Genomic DNA, 21896 nt, shown 5'->3' with positions numbered 1-21896 from the left:
GCATGTTTTTTTTGTGGGGTCTAGGGCAACGGTGTCTAGATGGAATTTGTATTTGTGGTCCTGGTAACAGGACCTTTTTTGGAACACAATTTTTACTGTCAGGGCCCAGGTCTGACCGAATCTGTGCAGAATATCTAGGTGCTGCTATAGGCCCTCCTTGGTCGGGGACAAAGCACTAGATCATCAGCAAACAGTGGACACTTGACTTCAGATTTTAGTAGGGTGAGGCCAGGTGCTGCAGTCTGTTCTTGCGCCCTTACCAATTTGTTGATATATATGTTGAGGTTGGGGCTCAAGCTGCATCCCTGTATCATCCCTAGGCCCTATGGAAAGACGTGTGTTTTTTGCCAATTTTAACCGCAGACTTGTTGTTTGTGTACATTGATTTTATAATGTCGTATGTTTTTCCCCCAACACCACTTTCCATCAATTTGTATAGAAGACCCTCATGCCATATTGAGTCAAAAGCTTTTTTGAAATCAACAAAGAATGAGAACCCCCCCCCCCCCCCATTGGGATGAACGGTAGTTAATATTAAAACAAAATGAGGATTTATTTATTTAAAAAATATAGTTCAAAAGTTCACATACAATTTTACAATCTTAGAAAAATAGAAATAGACCTTTCATTAACATTTTAGAGAACTATTGATTTCTCTTTACATGCAGACATAATTCAAATTCCTATGGGCAAATTATTTTAACACCAGTGATTCCTTCCCAAGGACCATTTACAGCTAAATTTGAATTTGTGTACAATAAATAGTTATATAAAATAAAGGACTACACAAGTAGTTCCTTCAAAACTTTCCACAAAGGCACACAGAGCAAGGCATGTTCACATTTCGATTCTGAGCTGAGAACATAAGGATAGCATTTTTTTTTAAAGGCATATTTACAACCATACATTACAGGATATCTACACAGTAGTCATTCCAGTTCATTGAATACATTGCAAAGTACATTGAAAGGTTCATTGAACATTCAGATTGGTAGTTTGTTCAAGGGGCTCTCCATTGGATGCTGCAGCAGCACCTGTCATCTCACATTACTGGCCAGTAGTTCATGGGACAAGTGTGTGACGTTTGATCCCTATCTTGACTTTTCCAGTTACAGATATATATGGAATTGCTTGCATTTTCTTTCAAGTGTAGCAGAAAGGCAAGGGTCTCGGATCTTGTACTCTGCAAGTAGAAAGAAGAGAATGCTTTTTCATGTGGTTATATTCCATCAATTCAATCCAGAATGTTGTTAGTGACAATGTATGTATAGTCATGAGTAAATAATACACACACATACACACTTTTGATTATGAGCTATTTCTTGCACACTGTTCAGATAATAGCGGTTGGATTTGTTTTGCCTTAGAAGCGTCTGCTGCACGACTGCGTTTCAACCACACAGTGGCGCTCCGAGTTCAGAAATTCTATAGGCTATGCAAAAGAAACCCAGTTCTAAAAATTGTTGTGGGGGTAAAGCTATAGGCCTACTGAAGGTGTCAAACAAATTGATTCCTGTTTTTTGAAGATCATATGACAACAAACACTGAGTAATAGCGTGAATAAAAACGCGCGCAATTATTCAAACATGCACATAGAGCTGGCACTGACCTGGCATTACTTTAACGAAGCTGTAAACCTACTGTCGGTATCCAACAAATTAATTCAAGATATTTGAAGATTTACATGCCAACTAACAGCGTGCGTAAAAGCGCGCGTAATAAAGTACTCAGGGGCTACTCACAGAGACGGTTTTTTCCCTGCTCAACTAGGCCGATGCTTGTTTTTCATACATCCGTCAGTTTGCCAGTGTAATGTTCAAATGGGTTGAAGTTTGTTAATCTGATAGTCTCGCAAGAATCCTCTTCCGTGTACTCTGAATTGGTGAGGGACTGTCTGCTGTCGCTGGTCGATTTGAATTCTCCGAATGAAACGTTCTGTTGACCACAAGTCACGTGGGTATACACAGCGGTTTCCTCGTCATTACGCTCTCTGTGATAAAAGTAGTTAAAATTGGACACGATAACAGGGACAGGTAGGGCTATGGTCAGCACTCCTGCAATGGCACACATAGATCCCACTATTTTGCCACCAATAGTAACCGGGCACATGTCTCCATATCCAACCGTTGTCATGGACACCACCGCCCACCAGAACGCGGCGGGGATACTTGAGAATCCTGATTCAGGGTCGTCTGCCTCTGCAAAGTAAACTGCGCTGGAGAACAGAATAACCCCTATGAGAAGAAAGAATATCAAAAGCCCGAGTTCGCTGATGCTGGCGTGGAGTGTCTGACCCAGGATTTGGAGACCCTTGGAGTGCCTGGAAAGTTTAAAAATCCTGAACACTCGAACCAAACGGATGACTCTGAGTATGGCTAACGACATGGCCTGCTCGCTTCCTGCTTCCTGTTGCTCTGCTAGTTCAAGGCCAAGGGTGATGAAATAAGGTGCTATCGCTAAGATATCGATGGAGTTCATTGCGTTTTTGAAAAAAGCCGGTTTGCTCGGGCAAGATAAAAACCTCACGAGAAACTCAAAGGAAAACCACACGATGCAAAGTGTCTCCACCATAAAAAACGGATCTGTGAATAGATTGGGTTTTTTATGGAGAGTCGTCCCATTCGTGGTATGGTGATTACTTAATGGTAGGTTTGCGCTGGTATCTTCTCTGAACTGTGGTAAAGTCTCTAGACAGAAGATCACAATGGATATTACAATCACACTGACTGATACGACAGCGATCATCCGGGCAGGCCCTGAGCTCTCCGGGTACTCAAACAACAGCCACAACTGTCGCTGAAACTCGTTGTCAGGCATCGCACGTTCCACCTCTATGATCATACCTTCATCTTCTTTAAACATATCAATTGCTTCCTCTTCGATTTCATAAAATGTCATTTCTTCCATGAAAATGTCCATGGTAACGTTGACAGGTCTCCTAAGCTTTCCTCCAGACTGGTAATAATAGAGAATGGCATCAAAGCTGGGTCTATTCCTGTCAAAAAAGTACTCATTTCTCAACGGATCGAAAAAGCGCATCCTTTTACGTGGGTCTCCCAAGAGCGTGGTAGGAAAGCGCGAGAGGGTCCTCAGTTGAGTTTCGAAGCGCAGTCCCGAGATGTTGATGACGACCCTCTCGCTGCACTCCTGATCGCCCCGCTCCACGTCGCAATCATCTTGGTAGAGGGGAGAAACTACCACAGTCTCGTCCTGGATCTCACAGGACACAACAGTCATCTTTTACCCTTCTCAAGGGTAAGGGCTTCACTCACCTCCACGGCCCCAACTATCACTTTCTCGGTAGTTTTTTACTGCCCAGGAACAGTTTGCTTCTTGATGGTTTCCTCCATTTAAATACATACACTTTTTTTAGTTGCAGAAGGTACTGAAATGTAATCCAGGCAGTCTACTTGCTACCGTTGGCTGTCTACACTGATGCTGATCATATTCACACCATTTTAAACTACCAGATGCCCTCCCCAAGTTGACTGACGTGATGACACTTGCTGCACTGTCCCCTGCTCACTCACTGCTCTCCCTGTGCCATGTTGTTAAATCTAACTCAACTAGTAAACACCTATTACACTTCTTAAAGTTTCCTCAACTCAGGACTTGCAGTGTTGACTAGTTCTCTAGTATCATATTTCAGAGAAACAAATCACAGCCATCATTTTTTTTTAAAGGACTGTCCAAGTGTCCTTTAGTTAAACTTATAAACTGGAGCCCCTGCCTACACAAAAACATCATAACTCTGTAGATTTTACAAGGTATTTTTTTCCTGCTGCATTTTGAATATTTGTTACCAATCTGAAATAACCACAAGGGTTCTAAAGCAGATTACTAGGAGCTCTAAACTAAAGCAGATTACTGGGAGCTCTAAACTAAAGCAGATTACTGGGAGCTCTAAACTAAAGCAGATTACTAGGAGCTCTAAACTAAAGCAGATTACTAGGAGCTCTAAACTAAAGCAGATTACTGGGAGCTCTAAACTAAAGCAGATTACTAGGAGCTCTAAACTAAAGCAGATTACTAGGAGCTCTAAACTAAAGCAGATTACTAGGAGCTCTAAACTAAAGCAGATTTCTGGGAGCTCTAAACTAAAGCAGATTACTAGGATCTCTAAACTAAAGCAGATTACTAGGAGCTCTAAACTAAAGCAGATTACTAGGAGCTCTAAACTAAAGCAGATTACTAGGAGCTCTAAACTAAAGCAGATTACTAGGAGCTCTAAACTAAAGCAGAAAGCAGACTGTAAAGCACCAGCTTCACATATCCAACCAGGGGCCCTCCTGGACCGGGCCAGTGGAAACTGCTAGCTTGACTGACACCTGAGCACCCACAGTGGATAACGTCTTCAGGAAACCTCAGCCAATACCCCCCCTTATTCCCAGCACTTAAAGGGTTCCATTTTACAACTTGGAACAGGGGGCCTCTCGCAGAAATGTGACCTAGCATTTGGGGTCCCAGAGAGACTAGGGTGTAAAAAAACAGCTACGTGTACACTCACCCCAATTATAATGTAACCTCCCCTCAGGTCCTGTTGCTTCCGTAACAGTAGGCCTGAAACTGCTCGGTAGTGGTTTGTAAGAGAGGTGAGAGAGATAGTGAGAAAGGTTGAATGACACTTTCCGTACTGCTTTCGGGTGCCCATGTCGTCCTAATAAGAACCACTGGTTCTGAATTGACTAGACAAGGCCTGTAAGAGGAGAAGAAGTAGTCAAGAGTTTAGCTCCCCAAATTTAGATTTTATTATCCCCTGAGATTGGATGTAGGCCTAAATCGAAAGCAGTTGTGCATTAAAGTCCAACATGTTGCAGTTTAATATGTGCTGTAAGTAACATGTGGTAAGTAGCATTTACATGCCTGTACAATTAAGACTGGCTACAACCCTCTAAGGGAGAGTTTTCTTTTCTCTTTTGTTTGTGTCATGTTCCTAAAAAATGATTGTAGGGTAGGCCCACTCTGTAAATGAATCTCTATCTTACACAACCTTGCCCACCAACTTGGAGCTCCGGTTTCATATGCTTCACACATGATGTACTTTGAAGACTGAGAAATAATCTGAAACAAGATCAACAATCTTTCCTAGGAACACCGTTGATTAATGTCTGTGTCAAAACTGAAGCACCAAACCCAAGATAGGCTATGCATCTACACTCCAGAAGGGAACCAGTTTTTGATGCAGTAGCCTATGTACCCAACCCATGCTATCACAGCTTTCTAATTGATGGCCAATGAAGTTCACTTTTGTGGTGATCAAATGTTTTGTGAATGGGTGACCATGAACATAGTGGACACAGCTTAACTGCCCCCTCTATCTATACAGACCCAGGGTTGGATGTCAGAGTTAAATGTCAGTGTAAGGACGTTGTGCCGCCTGTGATGATCTGTTACCCAACGACCGTCTAGGTCAAGCCAAGTCCTCAGGGGCTTCTGTCTCCACGGAAACAAACAGTAAACAAACAGTCAGAGTAATGGCTTTACTGCAGGCAGATAAATGGGTTTGAATTTAAAAAAGGTTCTAAGAATGGCATCATTACTGTTAGGAATCCTGTTGTAGAATTTCTCCATCATTTTTCACTTGTCGTCTTTTCCCCATTGGTGATGAAGATGAAAAATAGCCCTAAGTGATGACCAGTCACCTAATTTGCCTCTGAAAGACTCACTTCTTTCACAGAGTAAATATGGCATATGTGAATCAGTAAATAAACTCAGTAACTGTAATGTAGTGGACATGGTTTACTATAGGTGTGCTGAAAAAAATATATTATTCAGTTTGCTGTGGGGCGCACACACACACACACACACACACACACACACACACACACACACACACACACACACACATGGGTGCAGGAGACCCTCATGTCAACAGGATATCCTCAAGTCATTCACACCAAGAATGTAAGGCAACATAGAGGTCAATGCCAGGTTCCACAGGGCTCATATGTACACAGTGCACAAGCATGAATATATTCAGAGCTGTTAGGGCCTCTGCCTTCCTTGTACACATATAGATATACCAAGTTGTCATGCATTCGATTCCAGTGCACGCTCTTCTGGCACAATAACTCAATCCCCCGTTGACTTGATTTAGGGTCACATTACAAAATGGACAATCAAGGGATATTTTACCCCAATCTTGATAAGAAATTATCATACCAGACAATGTTTGATAACATAAATAGGAAATTAATAAAATAATAACAGTAGGCTACACCAACATTAGTTTCCATTCATAGTGTCGGGTAAATTGCCACAGTAAATTTGCTGTGGTTAACAAGTTATTTATATTGTACAGAATGCTGGTCAAATAGATACATTTTCCTTAGTCTGTTAAAAAAGGACTAAGTTGTTCCGATAACAAAATACTTTGGTTGCAAGCAGGACTAAGGCAGAGAAGAAGTGTAAAAAAAGTCAGTCCTGCTCCTCTCCGCTCCACCTAACTTCCCCTCACGGTCCCTTCAGTTTCCCTTAAGTCCCGTTAGTTTGGCTGCTCAGCCTACCTCAGTTATCCTTCACCCATCATAGCCCTGCCATTCCCAACCAATCAGAGCGCTTGGAAATGCCGCACCCGCCCAGTCAGGTTAGAATGTTATCGTCAACCGAAGGGCAGAACCAAACCAATCAGTTATAACTATATAGCGGGTGAGGGCATCCACAGCCAACCGCTCAGATGGGTGAGGGCATAACATCCAACTGCTCAGATGGGTGAGGGCATCCACAGCCAACCGCTCAGATGGGTGAGGGCATCCACAGCCAACCGCTCAGATGGATGAGGGCATAACATCCAACCATTTGTCTGTAGTCCTTCTTGCCCGATTTAGCGACCGATAGCTTTTACACGGTCCTTCGTATCACCGGATTCTGATCTGCTATAATTGAGATGTTGAAGTAGCCATAAAAGGAGTTGTTTCCACACCCCAGGATGCAGACGAGTTATCCTGCATCCCTCAGATGTACGAGAAGCCTGTCACCACCCACTTCCGCCCTCAACGCCACACAAAGCCATCATGCACCTGAGGAAGATGAGTTGTGAGGCTCTACAAACCTCTCTCATCTAAATGACTACCAGCCCTGCTTCAGGCCTCCTCAGTGGTCAGGGAGTGACTACACCCTCACCAGTTGGGAGCTGATGAGGGAATGCGAGTACCTACGTCACGAGCAGCATGAGATCAGGAGGGCATACTCTAGGCTCTCCCGGCCTGAGTCACCACCGCAGGAGCACTGGCACCGCCACTACTCTCCTGACCACCACCACTCCGGCTAGAGCCATTGTCACCACCGCAGGAATACTGGTACCGCCACTACTCTCCTGACCACCACCACCACTCCGGCTAGAGCCATTGTCACCGCCACGGGAGCTCAATCACTGCCGGTACTCCCCAAGTCAGCCCGGCTACTCCCATGAGACACACTACACCAGGACCTCCCGGGCCTGAGTGTTCACCACCTCCACGGAACCATTGGGACCCCCACTATGTCCCGAGGTGGCCCAGCTATTCAACAGATCTTTGTCGCTCCAGGACCCCCGGGCTGGAGCCTACATCATATCTGCCAGAGAGTCAGGAGCACCACCTCGCCCAAATGTGGTCCAGCCGCTCTCCCAACAGATGTCCCTCTTGGCCGCTCAGGTACATGAGGTTCGACTGTCTGCTACCCTGGAACCTTCAGCCTCAAAGACTCCACCTGCTCTCCCTCAGGACTCCCTCACTGCTCCTGGCCCACAGCCTGCTTCTTGGATGGAGCCACAGCCTGCAGCTACTGCAGAGGTCAAGTACAGCCCAGACGTTGAGGCCTCTCCAGTCACAGCCTGGTGGGACCTGCTGGTAACCAGGCGTTCAGTGTAAAGTAACCAGGCGTTCAGTGTAAAGTTACCAGGCGTTCAGTGTATAGTTACCAGGCGTTCAGTGTAAAGTTACCAGGCGTTCAGTGTAAAGTTACCAGGCGTTCAGTGTAAAGTAACCAGGCGTTCAGTGTAAAGTAACCAGGCGTTCAGTGTAAAGTAACCAGGCGTTCAGTGTAAAGTAACCAGGCGTTCAGTGTAAAGTAACCAGGCGTTCAGTGTAAAGTAACCAGGCGTTCAGTGTCCTTCCCGGTAGGGTCAGGTTTAGAGTCTCCTTCCTTCCCGGTTGGGTCAGGTTTAGAGTTTCCTTCCTTCCCGGTAGGGTCAGGTGTAGAGTTTCCTTCCCGGTAGGGTCAGGTTAGAGTCTCCTTCCTTCCAGGTAGGGTCAGGTTTAGAATTCCCTTCCTTCCCGGTAGAGTTACAGTTCTCAACCTTCCCGGTAGGGTCAGAGTTCTCCTCCTTCCCAGTAAGGTCAGTTCCCTTCCTTCCTTGTAGGGTCAGAGATCCATTTTGTGTACACAGCGTCCTAGCCTGCCAAGCTTAGAGCCCCCTGCCATGCTAGGCCATAAGTTAGATGCCCCATCTGCAGCTCTGCATTCTACTGCCCTGCCTCCTGCCTAAGTTGTTAGGCCTATCCCACCAGGTTTAGAGCCCCCAGTCTTACAAGGCCCCAAGTTCATTGTACTAAGCTCACAGTCTCCAGACATAGTCAGCCCACAGCTCCTTAGCCCGCCAGGCTTAGATCCTCCTGCCCTGCTAAGCCACAAGTTACCTGTGCTAGGTTCTCAGTCCTCAGCCCTCACCTGCCCTCAGTCCCTAGCGCTAGGTCATTGGTCTCCAGCTGCACTAGGTCATTGGGCTCCAGCTGCACTAGGTCAATTTTCTCCAGCTGCAATAGGTCATTGGTCTCCAGCTGCACTAGGTCATTGATCTCCAGCTGCACTAGGTCATTGATCTCCAGCTGCACTAGGTCATTGATCTCCAGCTGCACTAGGTCATTGATCTCCAGCTGCACTAGGTCATTGGTCTCCAACTGCACGAGCTCTGTTGTCTCCAGCTGCACGAGGTCTGTTTTCTCCAGCTGCACGAGGTCTGTTGTCTCCAGCTACATGAGATCTGTTGTGTCCAGCTGCACGAGGTCTGTTGTCTCCAGCTGCATGAGGTCTGTTGTCTCCAGCATTAGTCGTCCCTCAGTCCCTAGCCCAGGTGGGTCAACAGGCTCCCGCTAGGCTCAAAGGTACCAGTTTCTCTAGTAGGCCCAGAGCTCTACTATTCTCCAAGTCCAGCATCAGTTTCCCTGTCAGGTTCTGAGTCGTTCTGCCTGGCAGGTCCAGCATCAGTTTCCCTGAGATGTCCATGGTCATTCTCCCTGTCAAGTTCAGAGTCATTTTCCCTGTCAGTTTCAGCTTCGTTTTCTCCCTGTCGGGTCCAGAGTCATTTTCTCCCTGTCGGGTCCAGAGTCATTTTCTCCCTGTCGGGTCCAGAGTCATTTTCTCCCTGTCGGGTCCAGAGTCATTTTCTCCCTGTCGGGTCCAGAGTCATTTTCTGCCTATCGGGTCCAGAGTCATTTTCTCCCTGTCGGATCCAGAGTCATTTTCTCTCTGTCGGGTCCAGAGTCGTTTTCTCCCTGTCGGGCCCAGAGTCATTTTCTCCCTGTCGGGTCCAGAGTCATTTTCTCCCTGTTGGGTCCAGAGTCATTTTCTCCCTGTCGGGTCCAGAGTTGTTTTCTCCCTGTCGGGTCCAGAGTCATTTTCTCCCTGTCGGGTCCACAGTCATTTTCTCCCTGTCGGGTCCAGAGTCATTTTCTGCCTATCGGGTCCAGAGTCATTTTCTCCCTGTCGGATCCAGAGTCATTTTCTCTCTGTCGGGTCCAGAGTCATTTTCTCGCTGTCAGGTCCAGAGTCGGTTTCCCTGTCGGGTCCAGAGTTGGTTTCCCTGTCAGGTCCAGATACGTTCTCCGTGTCAAGCTTAAAGTTATCAGCATTAGGCCCCCAGCCTTCAGCCGTTCTAGTTTTGCCGTCTCCAGCTCTAGTCGGTACTCAGTCCAGTGCTCCGCCAGGCTATAGGTTCTCTGCCCCACGAGGTTTGCAGCATCTGCCCTCAATTGGTCGGCAGCCTCCAGCCTCAGTCGCCAACAGTCAGCTCCCTCAGTGCTACATGCCAAACCACCTGCCCTAGTTCTAGTCCCTGGGTCTCCTGTCCTGCTAGACCCTGTGGTATCTGCTCTTCTAGATGTGCAGTTAGACAGTTCACAGCCCTCAACCTGCACCCAGTCACTATACTAGACTATATGTTCCCTGCTTGGCTAGGTTTGCAGCCTCCCACTATACCTGACTTGCAGTACTCAGATTTAGTATGGGGTTCCAAGTCTCCTGCCCTGCTAGGCCCTCCGCCCCCTTGACCTGGGGGATCCATCCTTCCCTGACCTGGGGGATCCATCCTTCCCTGACCTGGGGGATCCACCGTTCCCTGACCTGGGGGATCCACCGTTCCCTGACCTGGGGGATCCACCGTTCCCTGACCTGGGGGATCCACCGTTCCCTGACCTGGGGGATCCACCGTTCCCTGACCTGGGGGATCCACCGTTCCCTGACCTGGGGGATCCACCGTTCCCTGACCTGGGGGATCCACCGTTCCCTGACCTGGGGGATCCACCGTTCCCTGACCTGGGGGATCCACCGTTCCCTGACCTGGGGGATCCACCGTTCCCTAACCCGGAGGGCCTGCTGTCTCTAGTTCTGGGGGATCCACCGTTCCCTGACCTGGGGGATCCACCATTCCCTGACCTGGGGGATCCACCGTTCCCTAACCCGGAGGGCCTGCTGTCTCTAGTTCTGGGGGAACCTCCGCTCCCTGACCTGGGGGAACCTCTGCTCCCTGACCTGGGGGATCCACCGTTCCCTGACCTGGGGGAACCTCCGCTCCCTGACCTGGGGGAACCTCTGCTCCCTGACCTGGGGGATCCACCGTTCCCTGACCCCGAGGGCCTGCTGTCTCTAGTTCTGGGGGGTGGCTTGCTTCCAGCCTTGGACGACTCTTAGCCCTTCCCACATGGGAGACCACCTGATCTTATCTCTGGGGCACAGCCGGCCCCTGTCTTCAGATCCCTGATGATCCTCACCCAGGGGTCCCCACATGCTCCACCATGACAGTCATTGCTTTCAGCAGTGGGGAAAGTGTCACCAGCCGCAGCCAGTGAGCTGCCAACGACAGTTGTGGCCGCCATGCCACATTCCTCCGCCGCAGGAGGCGAGCCACCTGCTTCAGCCGTGGCCAGCCTCCAGCATTGCACTCAGCGTCTAAGGATGGGGCCCAGCTGCCCTGCACCAGCCCAGTTAGAGGGCATCCCCCCCACCCACGTGGTGTTCCATGGGGAGGCCCAAGACTATCTCTGCGTATTTGTGTACCGCCCTCACGGGGTGGCCCCTAAGCCCTGCCTGTCCTGCCGGGTAAGATTTGGCACGCTAGCAGTAAGCTTCCCCTCGAGGCCTGTGGCTTTTCAGAGACTGTTGTCCTTTCAATACTGTGGCCCCCATTAGAGACTGTGCCATTTAGGTTAGAGCCTTTTCGTGGATGTTACTATTTCCAGAAGAAATGGTGGCTTTAAAAAAGTCTGTCCTGCTCCTCTCCTCTCTACCTAACTTCCCCTCACGGTCTCTTCAGTTTCCCTTAAGTCCTGTTAGTTTGGCTGCTCAGCCTACCAAAATTATCCCTTACCCATCATAGCCCTGCCATACCCAACCAATCAGAGCGCTTGGAAATGAGCATCTGGACACTGCACCCGGCCATTCAGGTCAGAGCGTTATCGTCGTCTGAAGGGAGAAGACGCCATGTTTCTGAGGACTGTTTTTATTGTCGACAGGAACACGAATGTCTGAATGTTGTGCATGTATCTAAATAACCACAACAATAAGATTCCAAATCATTCAGATTACAAAAATCATATAAACATCCTCAAATGGAAACAGCTGTGTCTGTGTGTGGTGGTGACTATCAGGATTACAGTGATGGGCCTCAACATCATGTTCTAACCGGACAGTGCTATAGCGGGTAAACCAATCAGTGAGGGCATACCAGCCAATTGTTTTTACTTTTTCATTCTAGTTACATTTAGTGACCAGTTTTTATTTACATTTTACATGGTCCATAATTTCTCCGGATTTAGCAAGGGAAGCGAGAAGGCTCACTCTTGCCAAAATCTGTCCAGAATAAGCCAAATGTGTTTCTATGGGTTAAATATGAAGAGCTAAACTTCTTGCCTGCCTTCCTGCCTGCCTTTGGGACAACGACTCCCATTGTTAGGGTGGAGACATGAGCATTTTTTATTTTATTTGACCTTTATTTAACTAGGCAAGTCAGTTTAGAACAAATTCTTATTTTCAATGACGGCCTTGGAACAGTGGGTTAACTGCCTGTTCAAGGGCAGAAGGACAGATTTGTACCTTGTCAACTCGAGGGTCTGAACTTGCAACCTTGCGGTTACTAGTCCAACGCTCTAACCACTAGGATACCCTGCATTCCCGCCATTAAATACATATCTCTGATTAAAGTAACGGCGACATCATTTAGAGAGCGGTAATGAGGTGACCAATAATGGTTGCAATTAAGATCAGCTGTAATGGTGAATTTAGCGCATATTGATGGTTTAACTAGACACCAGCTGCCGATAATCTAGTGCCATCGATGGTTGCAATAGGCCCCTTGTTAATTTGATTATATTCAAATAGGCTACATTTTGTAGGCTATCCATTAGCCTATCATATTATGAGCCACATATTGGAAAGTGTGAAAAACGGTAATATGCTACAGTGTTTTCCCCCCTGGCTGAGTTGATGAGCTGATTTGGGCCTTCAGTTGATTGACAGACGTAGGCCTACGGTAGAATGATACATTTAACTCCAGTGTGGATGCTCGCCCACATGTTATAGTTAGGCTATGTATAATCTGCACAGATGGATAGAGTGCTGAAAATCTATACTTCAATAAAAGTTCTGTAAATAAGATGCTTATTTTTACTCGAATAAATAACACTCTTAAGAAACGACTCAAATAAAAAATTTTTTTTTAAAGTATCCGGTGAGAAAAGTACTATTTATGGGTATTTTTGTTGTAGACCTTATGTTTGACAACAAACAAAAAAGAACAACAACTTAATGAGACTGATTTGACATCGATGTATTATTTAAGTCTGCCAGCAGCATCTTGCAGATGTCCTCCAGCACAGTGGTCTCCAATGACAAAAGACATCGAAACAAAGTCCGCAGGCTTTACAGTTTCAATTAAGGTCTTATTCAAAGTTGCCTTGATATCTTATCAATGTGCTCAATTTCATAAAAATTTAAATGTTACTCGAGCCATTGGAATCCTTTTACATGTTCAATAGCATTAAGGAAAATTAATTTCGAGTAAATGTGATGGTGAATGCGTACTAAAAATATTTACACCAAGTCATTTTACACTCAGAAATGAATCTGTTTTTAAATTTATTTTACCAGGCAGGTCAGGTAAGAACAAATTCTTATTTTTAATGACAGCCTAGGAACAGTGGGTTAACTGCCTGGGGCAGAACGACAGACCTTGTCAGCTTAGGGATTTGAACTTGCAACCTTCTGGTTACTAGCCCAATGCTCTAACCACTAGGCTACCCTGCTGCCCCATTAGGTGGATGCCAGGAGAACTCTACCTGCCCGAATGGAATGCCGACTGCGAGCCAGGCCTGGTCGCCCAACATCAGTGCCCCCGACCTCACTAATGCTCTTGTGGCTGAATGGAAGCAAGTCCCCGCAGCAATGTTCCAATATCTAGTTGAAAGCTTTCCCAGAAGAGTGGAGGCTGTTATAGCAGCAATGTACCAACATCTAGTGGAAAGCCTTCCCAGAAGAGGGGAGGCTGTTATAGCAGCAATGTGGGGGGGGGGGGACCAACCTCATATTAATGCCCATGATTTTAGAATGAGATGTTCGACGAGTAGGTGTCCATATACTGTTGGTCATGAAGTGTATCACACTAAATGGATGATGGACATCCACAAATTAACACATGCCAAATGAAATGGGAAAATAGACCTCTTTGGCAGAGCACACCAGTGGTGGGTTCAGTGTTAAAATGAGAATGTATGAGCAGTAGATAACCCCATACCTACTGTAAAATATGGTGGATGAGAATGTATGAGCAGAAAATAACCTCATACCTACTGTAAAATATGGTGGATGAGAATGTATGAGCAGAAAATAACCCCATACCTACTGTAAAATATGGTGGATGAGAATGTATGAGCAGAAAATAACCCCATACCTACTGTAAAATATGGTGGATGAGAATGTATGAGCAGAAAATAACCCCATACCTACTGTAAAATATGGTGGATGAGAATGTATGAGCAGAAAATAACCCCATACCTACTGTAAAATATGGTGGATGAGAATGTATGAGCAGAAAATAACCCCATACCTACTGTAAAATATGGTGGATGAGAATGTATGAGCAGAAAATAACCCCATACCTACTGTAAAATATGGTGGTTGAGAATATATGAGCAGTAAATAACCCCATACCTACTGTAAAATATGGTGGTTGAGAATATATGAGCAGTAAATAACCCCATACCTACTGTAAAATATAGTGGATGAGAATGTATGAGCAGTAAATAACCCCATACCTACTGTCAAATATGGTGGATCTTTGATGTTATGGGGCTATTTTGTTTCCACTGGTCCTGGGAACCCTTGTTAAGGTCTATGGCATCATGAATTTTACCCAGAACCAGGACATTTTAGCCAAAAACCTGGTTGCCTCTTCCAGGAGACTGAAACGAATCCTCAACTGGATCTTCCAGCAAGACAATAACACAACGCAGACATGAAAATCCACATTTCTGTTTTTTAATTGGCCACAAAATCAACATTTTGAAATGTCCATCTCATTCTCCGGACTTGAAACCCACTGAAAACAAACTAATTGCATTTGTATAAAATTATCTAATTTCCAAATGTTCTTAAGCGTACAATATAGCTCAGTATTTGAATTATTTATTTATTTTCGTCTTCATCAAGGGTGTCAATAATTTTGGACCCCACTGTATATCAGATTTTTAGCAGGTCAGTCTCTCTAGTCAACAGCTCATTCTTGTTCCTACTGTGTTGTTGGATATGACGTAGGGGGTCTTTGACTTGGATGCTTCATATTTAAACAGGTTTCCTTTTTACACAGCAGTCTTAAGTTTGGTCTCGAGACCATAAGAGTTTAGTCATTTAGACTATTCTCACACAATACCACAGCCAGCAGGTGAGATACAAATGATATCTAAGGATGTGGGGAATATCCAGCTATTGTGAGATTATTGTGTATTGGTATTAATTTTGAGAAAGGAGGATAACCTCTGTTTCATTAGCAAGCATATTTTGTAAGGTCAGGAACAAGGTCCTATGGGGGACCTAAGGGTTTAGCTACATTGTTAATTTAGAGTTAACGTCACACAACAACGTTAGAATAAAATCTCACGATATGGCAGTAATTAAAATGAGTTACAGTAGGCTATATCTTGTCAAACATTTCGTCCTTCATCTCCCTGGTGTATTATAAATATGTCTGACATGCCAAGACTGATTGCAAACCCTTCTCATTAGGAGCATGAAAGTGTTGGCCTAATCAACGATAAGATGTTCATATGCCATCCCCATTAGCCCCCCGTGTATGTCTGTGAGCACGTAATCAGAGGGGGCCGGAGACACCGCCAGGCATCCAGACCTGAGTTCAGTCATGTCAAATACTTTAGTTGTGCTTGACTGAGTTTGGCGGATGTAATGGAACCAATGGAAAAAGTCCCAAAAGTGCAAACCCAGCCCACCTGGCACTCAAACACCCTAAAGCAAAAGGGTGTCTCTCCTTGCCAGTGACTGACTCTGTGGGGAAGGAGGCACCCTCTGTGTCCCCCAAGGATTTGATTGCCACACATCCATTTTAAAAGGTCGTCATCTGACGTTGATGTCGATGTTTTTGCAGATACGTAGCTAACCAACTAGGCATGGGGCAAGAGGATTTGAAACCCGACACTCCAGTTCCGGAAGGCTGTGGGTTCCTCGGAATATCCTCTTCTGCATTCTACATTCTATCTCCTCGGCTCCCCTTCATGCTCTGTCCCAGAATGATTTCACTGCTTGATCATATCAAGCCCTTTTTTTAGTAGACAGCATTGGCAGACGGCATCCAAACATACCTGGGTTCAAATAGTATTTGAAATAATTGAACATACTTTCTCTGTGCTTGATTGAGCTTACCTGGCTTTAATCGACCAACATAATACTCCCAAACTGCAAACCCTGCTCCAACCTACACTCCAGGCAGGCAAAAGCAAACGCTTAAAGTGTTTGAATGATTTCAAATGGTATTTAAACCCAGGTGTGAATCCAAGCCCTGCCTGGCATCTATAGAGGGATCAATTCCAAGACTGAGACGCTGTCCTCTTCACGGTTGTTAATCAGGGAACGACATCAATGTTCTTCTGGAACATTCATTTTTATTTTAGTAATAACTCATGTTATGTATAGTATAGCAGAGGCGCAACGTTCATTGGGGACAGGGGGGCGTTATGACCCCCCCCCCCCAAACACATTCTGAAATTGCAGTTTTGGTCCCCCCAGTTTTATTTTTTGCACTGTGATACCAAAAATGGCATTGATGTGCTTTAGGACCATGCGGATGTCTCAAAGTGGTCGGACAGGCTGTGTGAAGGCAAAGCTTCTGAAAGATTGGCTGGACCAGCACAGGAGAGTTGAACTAAGGCAGCTGCTGTCAGTGTGTATGTGTTGCGCTCGTTCTCCAAGTTGTAAAAGCAAGCAGAGCAGAAACTGGCTACTCTTTAGTTGACTGATGTAGCTGGTAAGGTAACTGCTGTTTAACGTAACAGAAAAAAACTAAACTGGTGTTTATTCCCAGTGCTGAGCTAGTAGTGTAACTGAGATGTAACTTTAGCTAATGTTTCATCCCCTCTTGACTGAGGTGAATGAATTAGCTAGCTATTAGCTACCACAACCAGTTCAGCTCCAGCCTGTAGCTATCTGTCAGATAACGATATGAAGTGGCCATTATTACTATCAAACAGCTGTTGTTTATATCCTTTTTGTCCCGTTTCAGCAGAAGTAAATGAACTTAGCTAGCTTTTGCCGTTTGAGAGAGAGCTGGCAAAGAGTAGGTATTCTTTTAATTCACATAAGCCCTGAATCAAACGATTAAACCAGAGGTCAAATTAAGCGATAATTCAGATATTTTTTTTGTGCATTGTGAGTTTTTATTAGTCAGTATAGCAATGTAATGTTATTGATTTGTCAGTTTTCCTGGCCAATTCCCTACTTTTTACACTGACACAGTGTTAAACATCTCTACAGGCTTCACTGTCATGGTGCACCATCTGTACACAAATCAAATTTTATTGGTGACACACATATTTAGCAGATGCTATTGCAGGTGTAGCGAAATGCTTGTGTTCCTAGCTCCAACAGTGCAGTAATATCTAACAACTCACAACAATACACACGAATCTAAAAGTAAAATAATGGAATTAAGAAATATATCAATTTTAGAACAAGCAATGTTGGAGTGGCATGGACTAAAATACAGTGGAATAGAATACAGTATAAACAGTTGAAGACGGAAGTTTACATACACCTTACACATACACCAAATACATTTAAACTCCTTTTTTCACAATTACTGACATTTAATCCTAGTAAAAATACCTTGTTTTAGGTCAGTTAGGGTCACCACTTTATTTTAAGAATGTGAAATGTCAGAATAATAGTAGAGAGATGTAACGCCCTGACCTTAGTTAACTTTGTTTTCTTTATTATTTTGGTTTGGCCAGGGTGTGACAAGGGTGGTTGGTTTAGTTCTGTATTGTCGAGGTGTTTTTGTCCTGACTAGGGTTTTTGTATATCTATGGTGTTTTAGTATGTCTAGGTATATGTAGGTCTATGGTGGCCTGAATTGGTTCCCAATCAGAGACAGCTGTTTATCGTTGACTGATTGAGGATCCTATTTAGGTTGCCATTTCCATTTTGGTTTTTGTGGGTTATTGTCTATGTGTACTTGCACGTCTTTGTTATTTTGTTAGTTTGTTTAGTGGTCTTTGTTAATTAAAGAAGATGTATTCATATCACGCTGCGCCTTGGTCTCCTCACTATGACGAACGTGACACGAGAAGCTTTTATTTCTTTCATCACATTCCCAGTGGGTCAGAAGTTTACATACACTCGATTAGTATTTGGTAGCATTGCCTTCAAATTGTTTAACTTGGGTCAAACGTTTTGGGGAGCCTTCCACAAGCTTCCCACAATAAGTTGGGTGAATTTTGGCCCATTCCTCCTGACAGAGCTGGTGTAATTGAGTCAGGTTTGAAGGCCTCCTTGCTCGAACACACTTTGTCAGTTCCGCCCACACATTTTCTATAGGTTGAGGTCAGGGCTTAGTTATGGCCTCTTCAATATCTTGACTTTGTTGTCCTTAAGCCATTAACACCCCAGCAGTCCAACAATCTAAGCTAGATGCCCTCAATCTCAAACAAATTATCAAGGAAACCACCAGGTACAACCCTAAATCCGTAAACATGGGCACCCTCGTAGATATTATCCTGAACATCTTGCCCTCCAAATACACCTCTGCTGTTTTCAATCAGGATCTCAGCAATCACTGCCTCATTGCCTGCATCCGTGATGGGTCCGCGGTCAAACGACTACCCCTCATCACTGTCAAACGCACCCTAAAACACTTCTGCGAGCAGGCCTTTCTAATCGACCTGGACCAGGTATCCTGGAAGGATATTGACCTCATCCCGTCAGTAGAGGATGCCTGGTCATTCTCTAAAAGTAATTTCCTCATCATCTTAAATAAGCATGCCTCGTTCAAAAAATGCAGAACTAAGAACAGATATAGCCCTTGGTTCACTCCAGACCTGACTGCCCTTGACCAGCACAAAAATATCCTGTGGCGGACTGCAATAGCATCGAATAGTCCCCGCGATATGCAACTGTTTAGGGAAGTCAGGAACCAATACACACAGTCAGTCAGGAAAGCAAAGGCTAGCTTTTTCAAAAATTTGCATCCTGTAGCTCTAACTCCCAAAAGTTTTGGGACACTGTAAAGTCCATGGAGAACAAGTGAGAACTGAGGCTAGGCGACACGGTCACCGATAAATCCATGATAATTGAACATTTCATTAAGCATTTCTCTACGTGTGGCCATGCTTTCCTCCTGGCTACCCCAACCCCGGCCAACAGCTCCGCACCACTCTCAGCTACTTGCCCGAGCCTCCCCAGCTTCTCCTTCACCCAAATCCAGATCGCAGATGTTCTGAAAGAGCTGCAAAACCTGGACCCGTACAAATCAGCTGGGCTAGAACATCTGGACCTTCTCTTTCTAAAATTATCCGCCGCCATTGTTGCAACCCCTATTACCAGTCTGTTCAACCTCTCTGTCATTTCGTCCGAGATCCCTAAAGATTGGAAAGCTGCCGCGGTCATCCCCCTCTTCAAAGGGGGTGACACTCTAGACCCAAACTGCTACAGACCTATATCCATCCTGCCCTGCCTTTCTAAAGTCTTAGAAAGCCAAGTTAATAAACAGATCACTGACCATTTCAAATCCCACCGTACCTTCTCCGCTGTGCAATCCAGTTTCCGAGCTGGTCACAGGTGCACCTCAGCCACGCTCAAGGTACTAAACGATGTCATAACCGCCATCGATAAAAGACAGTACTGTGCAGCCGTCTTCATCAACCTGGCCTAGGCTTTTGACTCTGTCAATCACCGTATTCTTATTGGCAGACTCAATAGCCTTGGGTCTCAAATGACTGTCTCGCCTGGTTCACCAACTACTTCGCAGATAGAGTTCAGTGTGTCAAATCGGAGGGCCTGTGAGCCGGACCTCTGGCAGTCTCTATGGGGGTACCACAGGGTTCAATTCTCAAGCCGACTCTTTTCTCTGTATATATCAAAGATGTCGCTCTTGCTGCGGGTGATTCCCCGGATCCACCTCTATGCAGGCGACATCATTCTGTATACTTCTGGCCCTTCTTTGGATACTATGTTAACAAACCTTCAAACGAGCTTCAATGCCATGCAACACTCCTTCTGTGGCCTCCAACTTCTCTTAAATGCTAGCAAAACCAAATGCATGCTTTTCAACCGTTCGCTGCCCGCATCTGCCCACCCGACTAGCATCACTACTCTGGACGGTTCTGACCTAGAATACGTGGACAACTACAAATACCTAGGTGTCTGGCAAGACTGTAAACTCTCCTTCCAGACTTACTGTATATCAAACATCTCCAATCCAAAATAAAATCTAGAATCGGTTTTCTATTTTGCAACAAAGCCTCCTTCACTCACGCCGCCAAAATTACCCTAGTAAAACTGACTATCCTACCAATCCTCGACTTCGGCGATGTCATCTACAAAATAGCTTCCAATACTCTACTCAGCAAATTGGATGCAGTCTATTACAGTGCCATCCGTTTTGTTATCAAAGCGCCTTATACCACCCACCATTGCGACCTGTATGCTCTAGTCGGCTGGCCCTCGCTACATATTCGTTGCCAGACCTGTCTCCAAGTCATCTACAAGTCTATGCTAGGTAAAGCTCCGCCTTATCTCAGCTCACTGGTCACGATAACAACACCCACCCGCAGCACGCGCTTCAGCATTGGTCAACCCCAAAGCAAACACCTCCTTTGGCCGCCTATCCTTCCAGTTCTCTGCTGCCAGTGACTGGAACGAATTGCAAAAATCGCTGAAGCTGGAGACTTACATTTCCATCACTAACTTTAAACATCAGCTATCTGAGCAGCTAACCGATCGCTGCAGCTGTACATAGTCCATCTGTAAATAGCCCACCCAATCTACCTACCTCATCCCCATACTGTTTTTATTTACTTTTCTGCTCTTTTGCACACCAGTATCACTACTTACACACCATTGTCTGCTCATAATCATCTGCATATCTATCACTCCAGTGTTAATCTGCTAAATTGTAATTACTTTGCTACTATGGCCTATTTATTGCCTTACCTCCTCATGCCATTTGCACACACTGTATATAGACTTTCTTTTTTATTCTATTGTGTTGACTGTACGCTTGTTGATTCCATGTAACTCTGTGTTGTTGTTTCTGTCGCACTGCTTTGCTTTATCTTGGCCAGGTCGCAGTTGTAAATGAGAACTTGTTCTCAACTGACCTACCAGGTTAAATAAAGGTGAAATAAAAATGTTTACAAATTTAAAAATCCTGACGGGTTGCATCACTGCCTGGTATGGCAACTGCTCGGCCTTCGACCGAAATGCACGACAGAGGGTAGTGCGTACGGCCTAGTACATCACCGGGGCCAAGCTACCTGCCATCCAGGACGTAAATACCAGGCAGTGGCAGAAGAAGGCGATAAAAATTGTCAAAAATTCCAGCCACCCTAGTCATAGACGATTCTATCTGCTACCGCACGGCAAGCGGTGCCGGAGCACCAAGTCTAGGTCCAAGAGGCTTCTAAACAGCTTCTACCCCCAAGCCATAAGACTCCTGATCAGCTAATCAAATGGCCACCCAGAAAATTTGCAGGTGGTGCAGTTGCCGTACCAGGCGGTGATACAGTCGGACAGGATGTTCTTAATTGTGTATCTGTGAAAGTTTGTGAGTGTCTATGGGCCAAGCCAAATTTATTCAGCCTCCTGAGGTAGAAGAGGTGCTGTTGCACCTTCTTCACCCCACTGTCTGTGTGGGGGGACCATTTCAGATCGTAAGCGATGTGTACGCCGAGGAACTTGAAGCTTTCTACCTTCTCCCCTGCGGTCCTGTCAATGTGGATAGGGGCGTGCTCCCTGCTTTTTCCTGAAGTCCACCATCAGCTCCTTCATTTTGTTGACATTGAGGGAGAGGTTCTTTTCCTGGCACCAATCCCTCAGGACCCTCACCTGATGATGAGTTTGGAGGGTACTATGGTGTTGAAGACTGAGCTATAGTCAATGAACAGCATTCTTACATTCCTCTTGTCCAGATGGAATAGGGCAGT

The 21896-nt window shown here is 45.5% G+C and overlaps 1 protein-coding gene across 1 annotated transcript; it reads right to left on the bottom strand.

Annotated features, from left to right (window-relative positions):
• Positions 1 to 540: 540 nt before the first annotated feature.
• On the bottom strand, positions 541 to 3237 carry LOC135508635 (shaker-related potassium channel tsha2). Its single transcript, XM_064928877.1, has 2 exons — positions 1743 to 3237; positions 541 to 1183 (listed from the first exon to the last, which is right to left on the bottom strand). The coding sequence occupies exon 1, from the start codon at positions 3235 to 3237 to the stop codon at positions 1786 to 1788; it is 1452 nt and encodes a 483-aa protein (XP_064784949.1). The 3' UTR covers positions 541 to 1183; positions 1743 to 1785.
• Positions 3238 to 21896: the final 18659 nt, after the last annotated feature.

This window comes from Oncorhynchus masou, chromosome 22, assembly GCF_036934945.1.
Source record: "Oncorhynchus masou masou isolate Uvic2021 chromosome 22, UVic_Omas_1.1, whole genome shotgun sequence".
NCBI lineage: Eukaryota > Metazoa > Chordata > Actinopteri > Salmoniformes > Salmonidae > Oncorhynchus > Oncorhynchus masou.
Note: the sequence above shows the minus strand (reverse complement) of the source record. Positions and strands in the feature narration are given on the sequence as shown.

Excerpts from the sequence above, each read along its gene's own strand:
- LOC135508635 (XM_064928877.1), bottom strand. The coding sequence starts at position 3,237 with ATGACTGTTGTGTCCTGTGAGATCCAGGACGAGACTGTGGTAGTTTCT.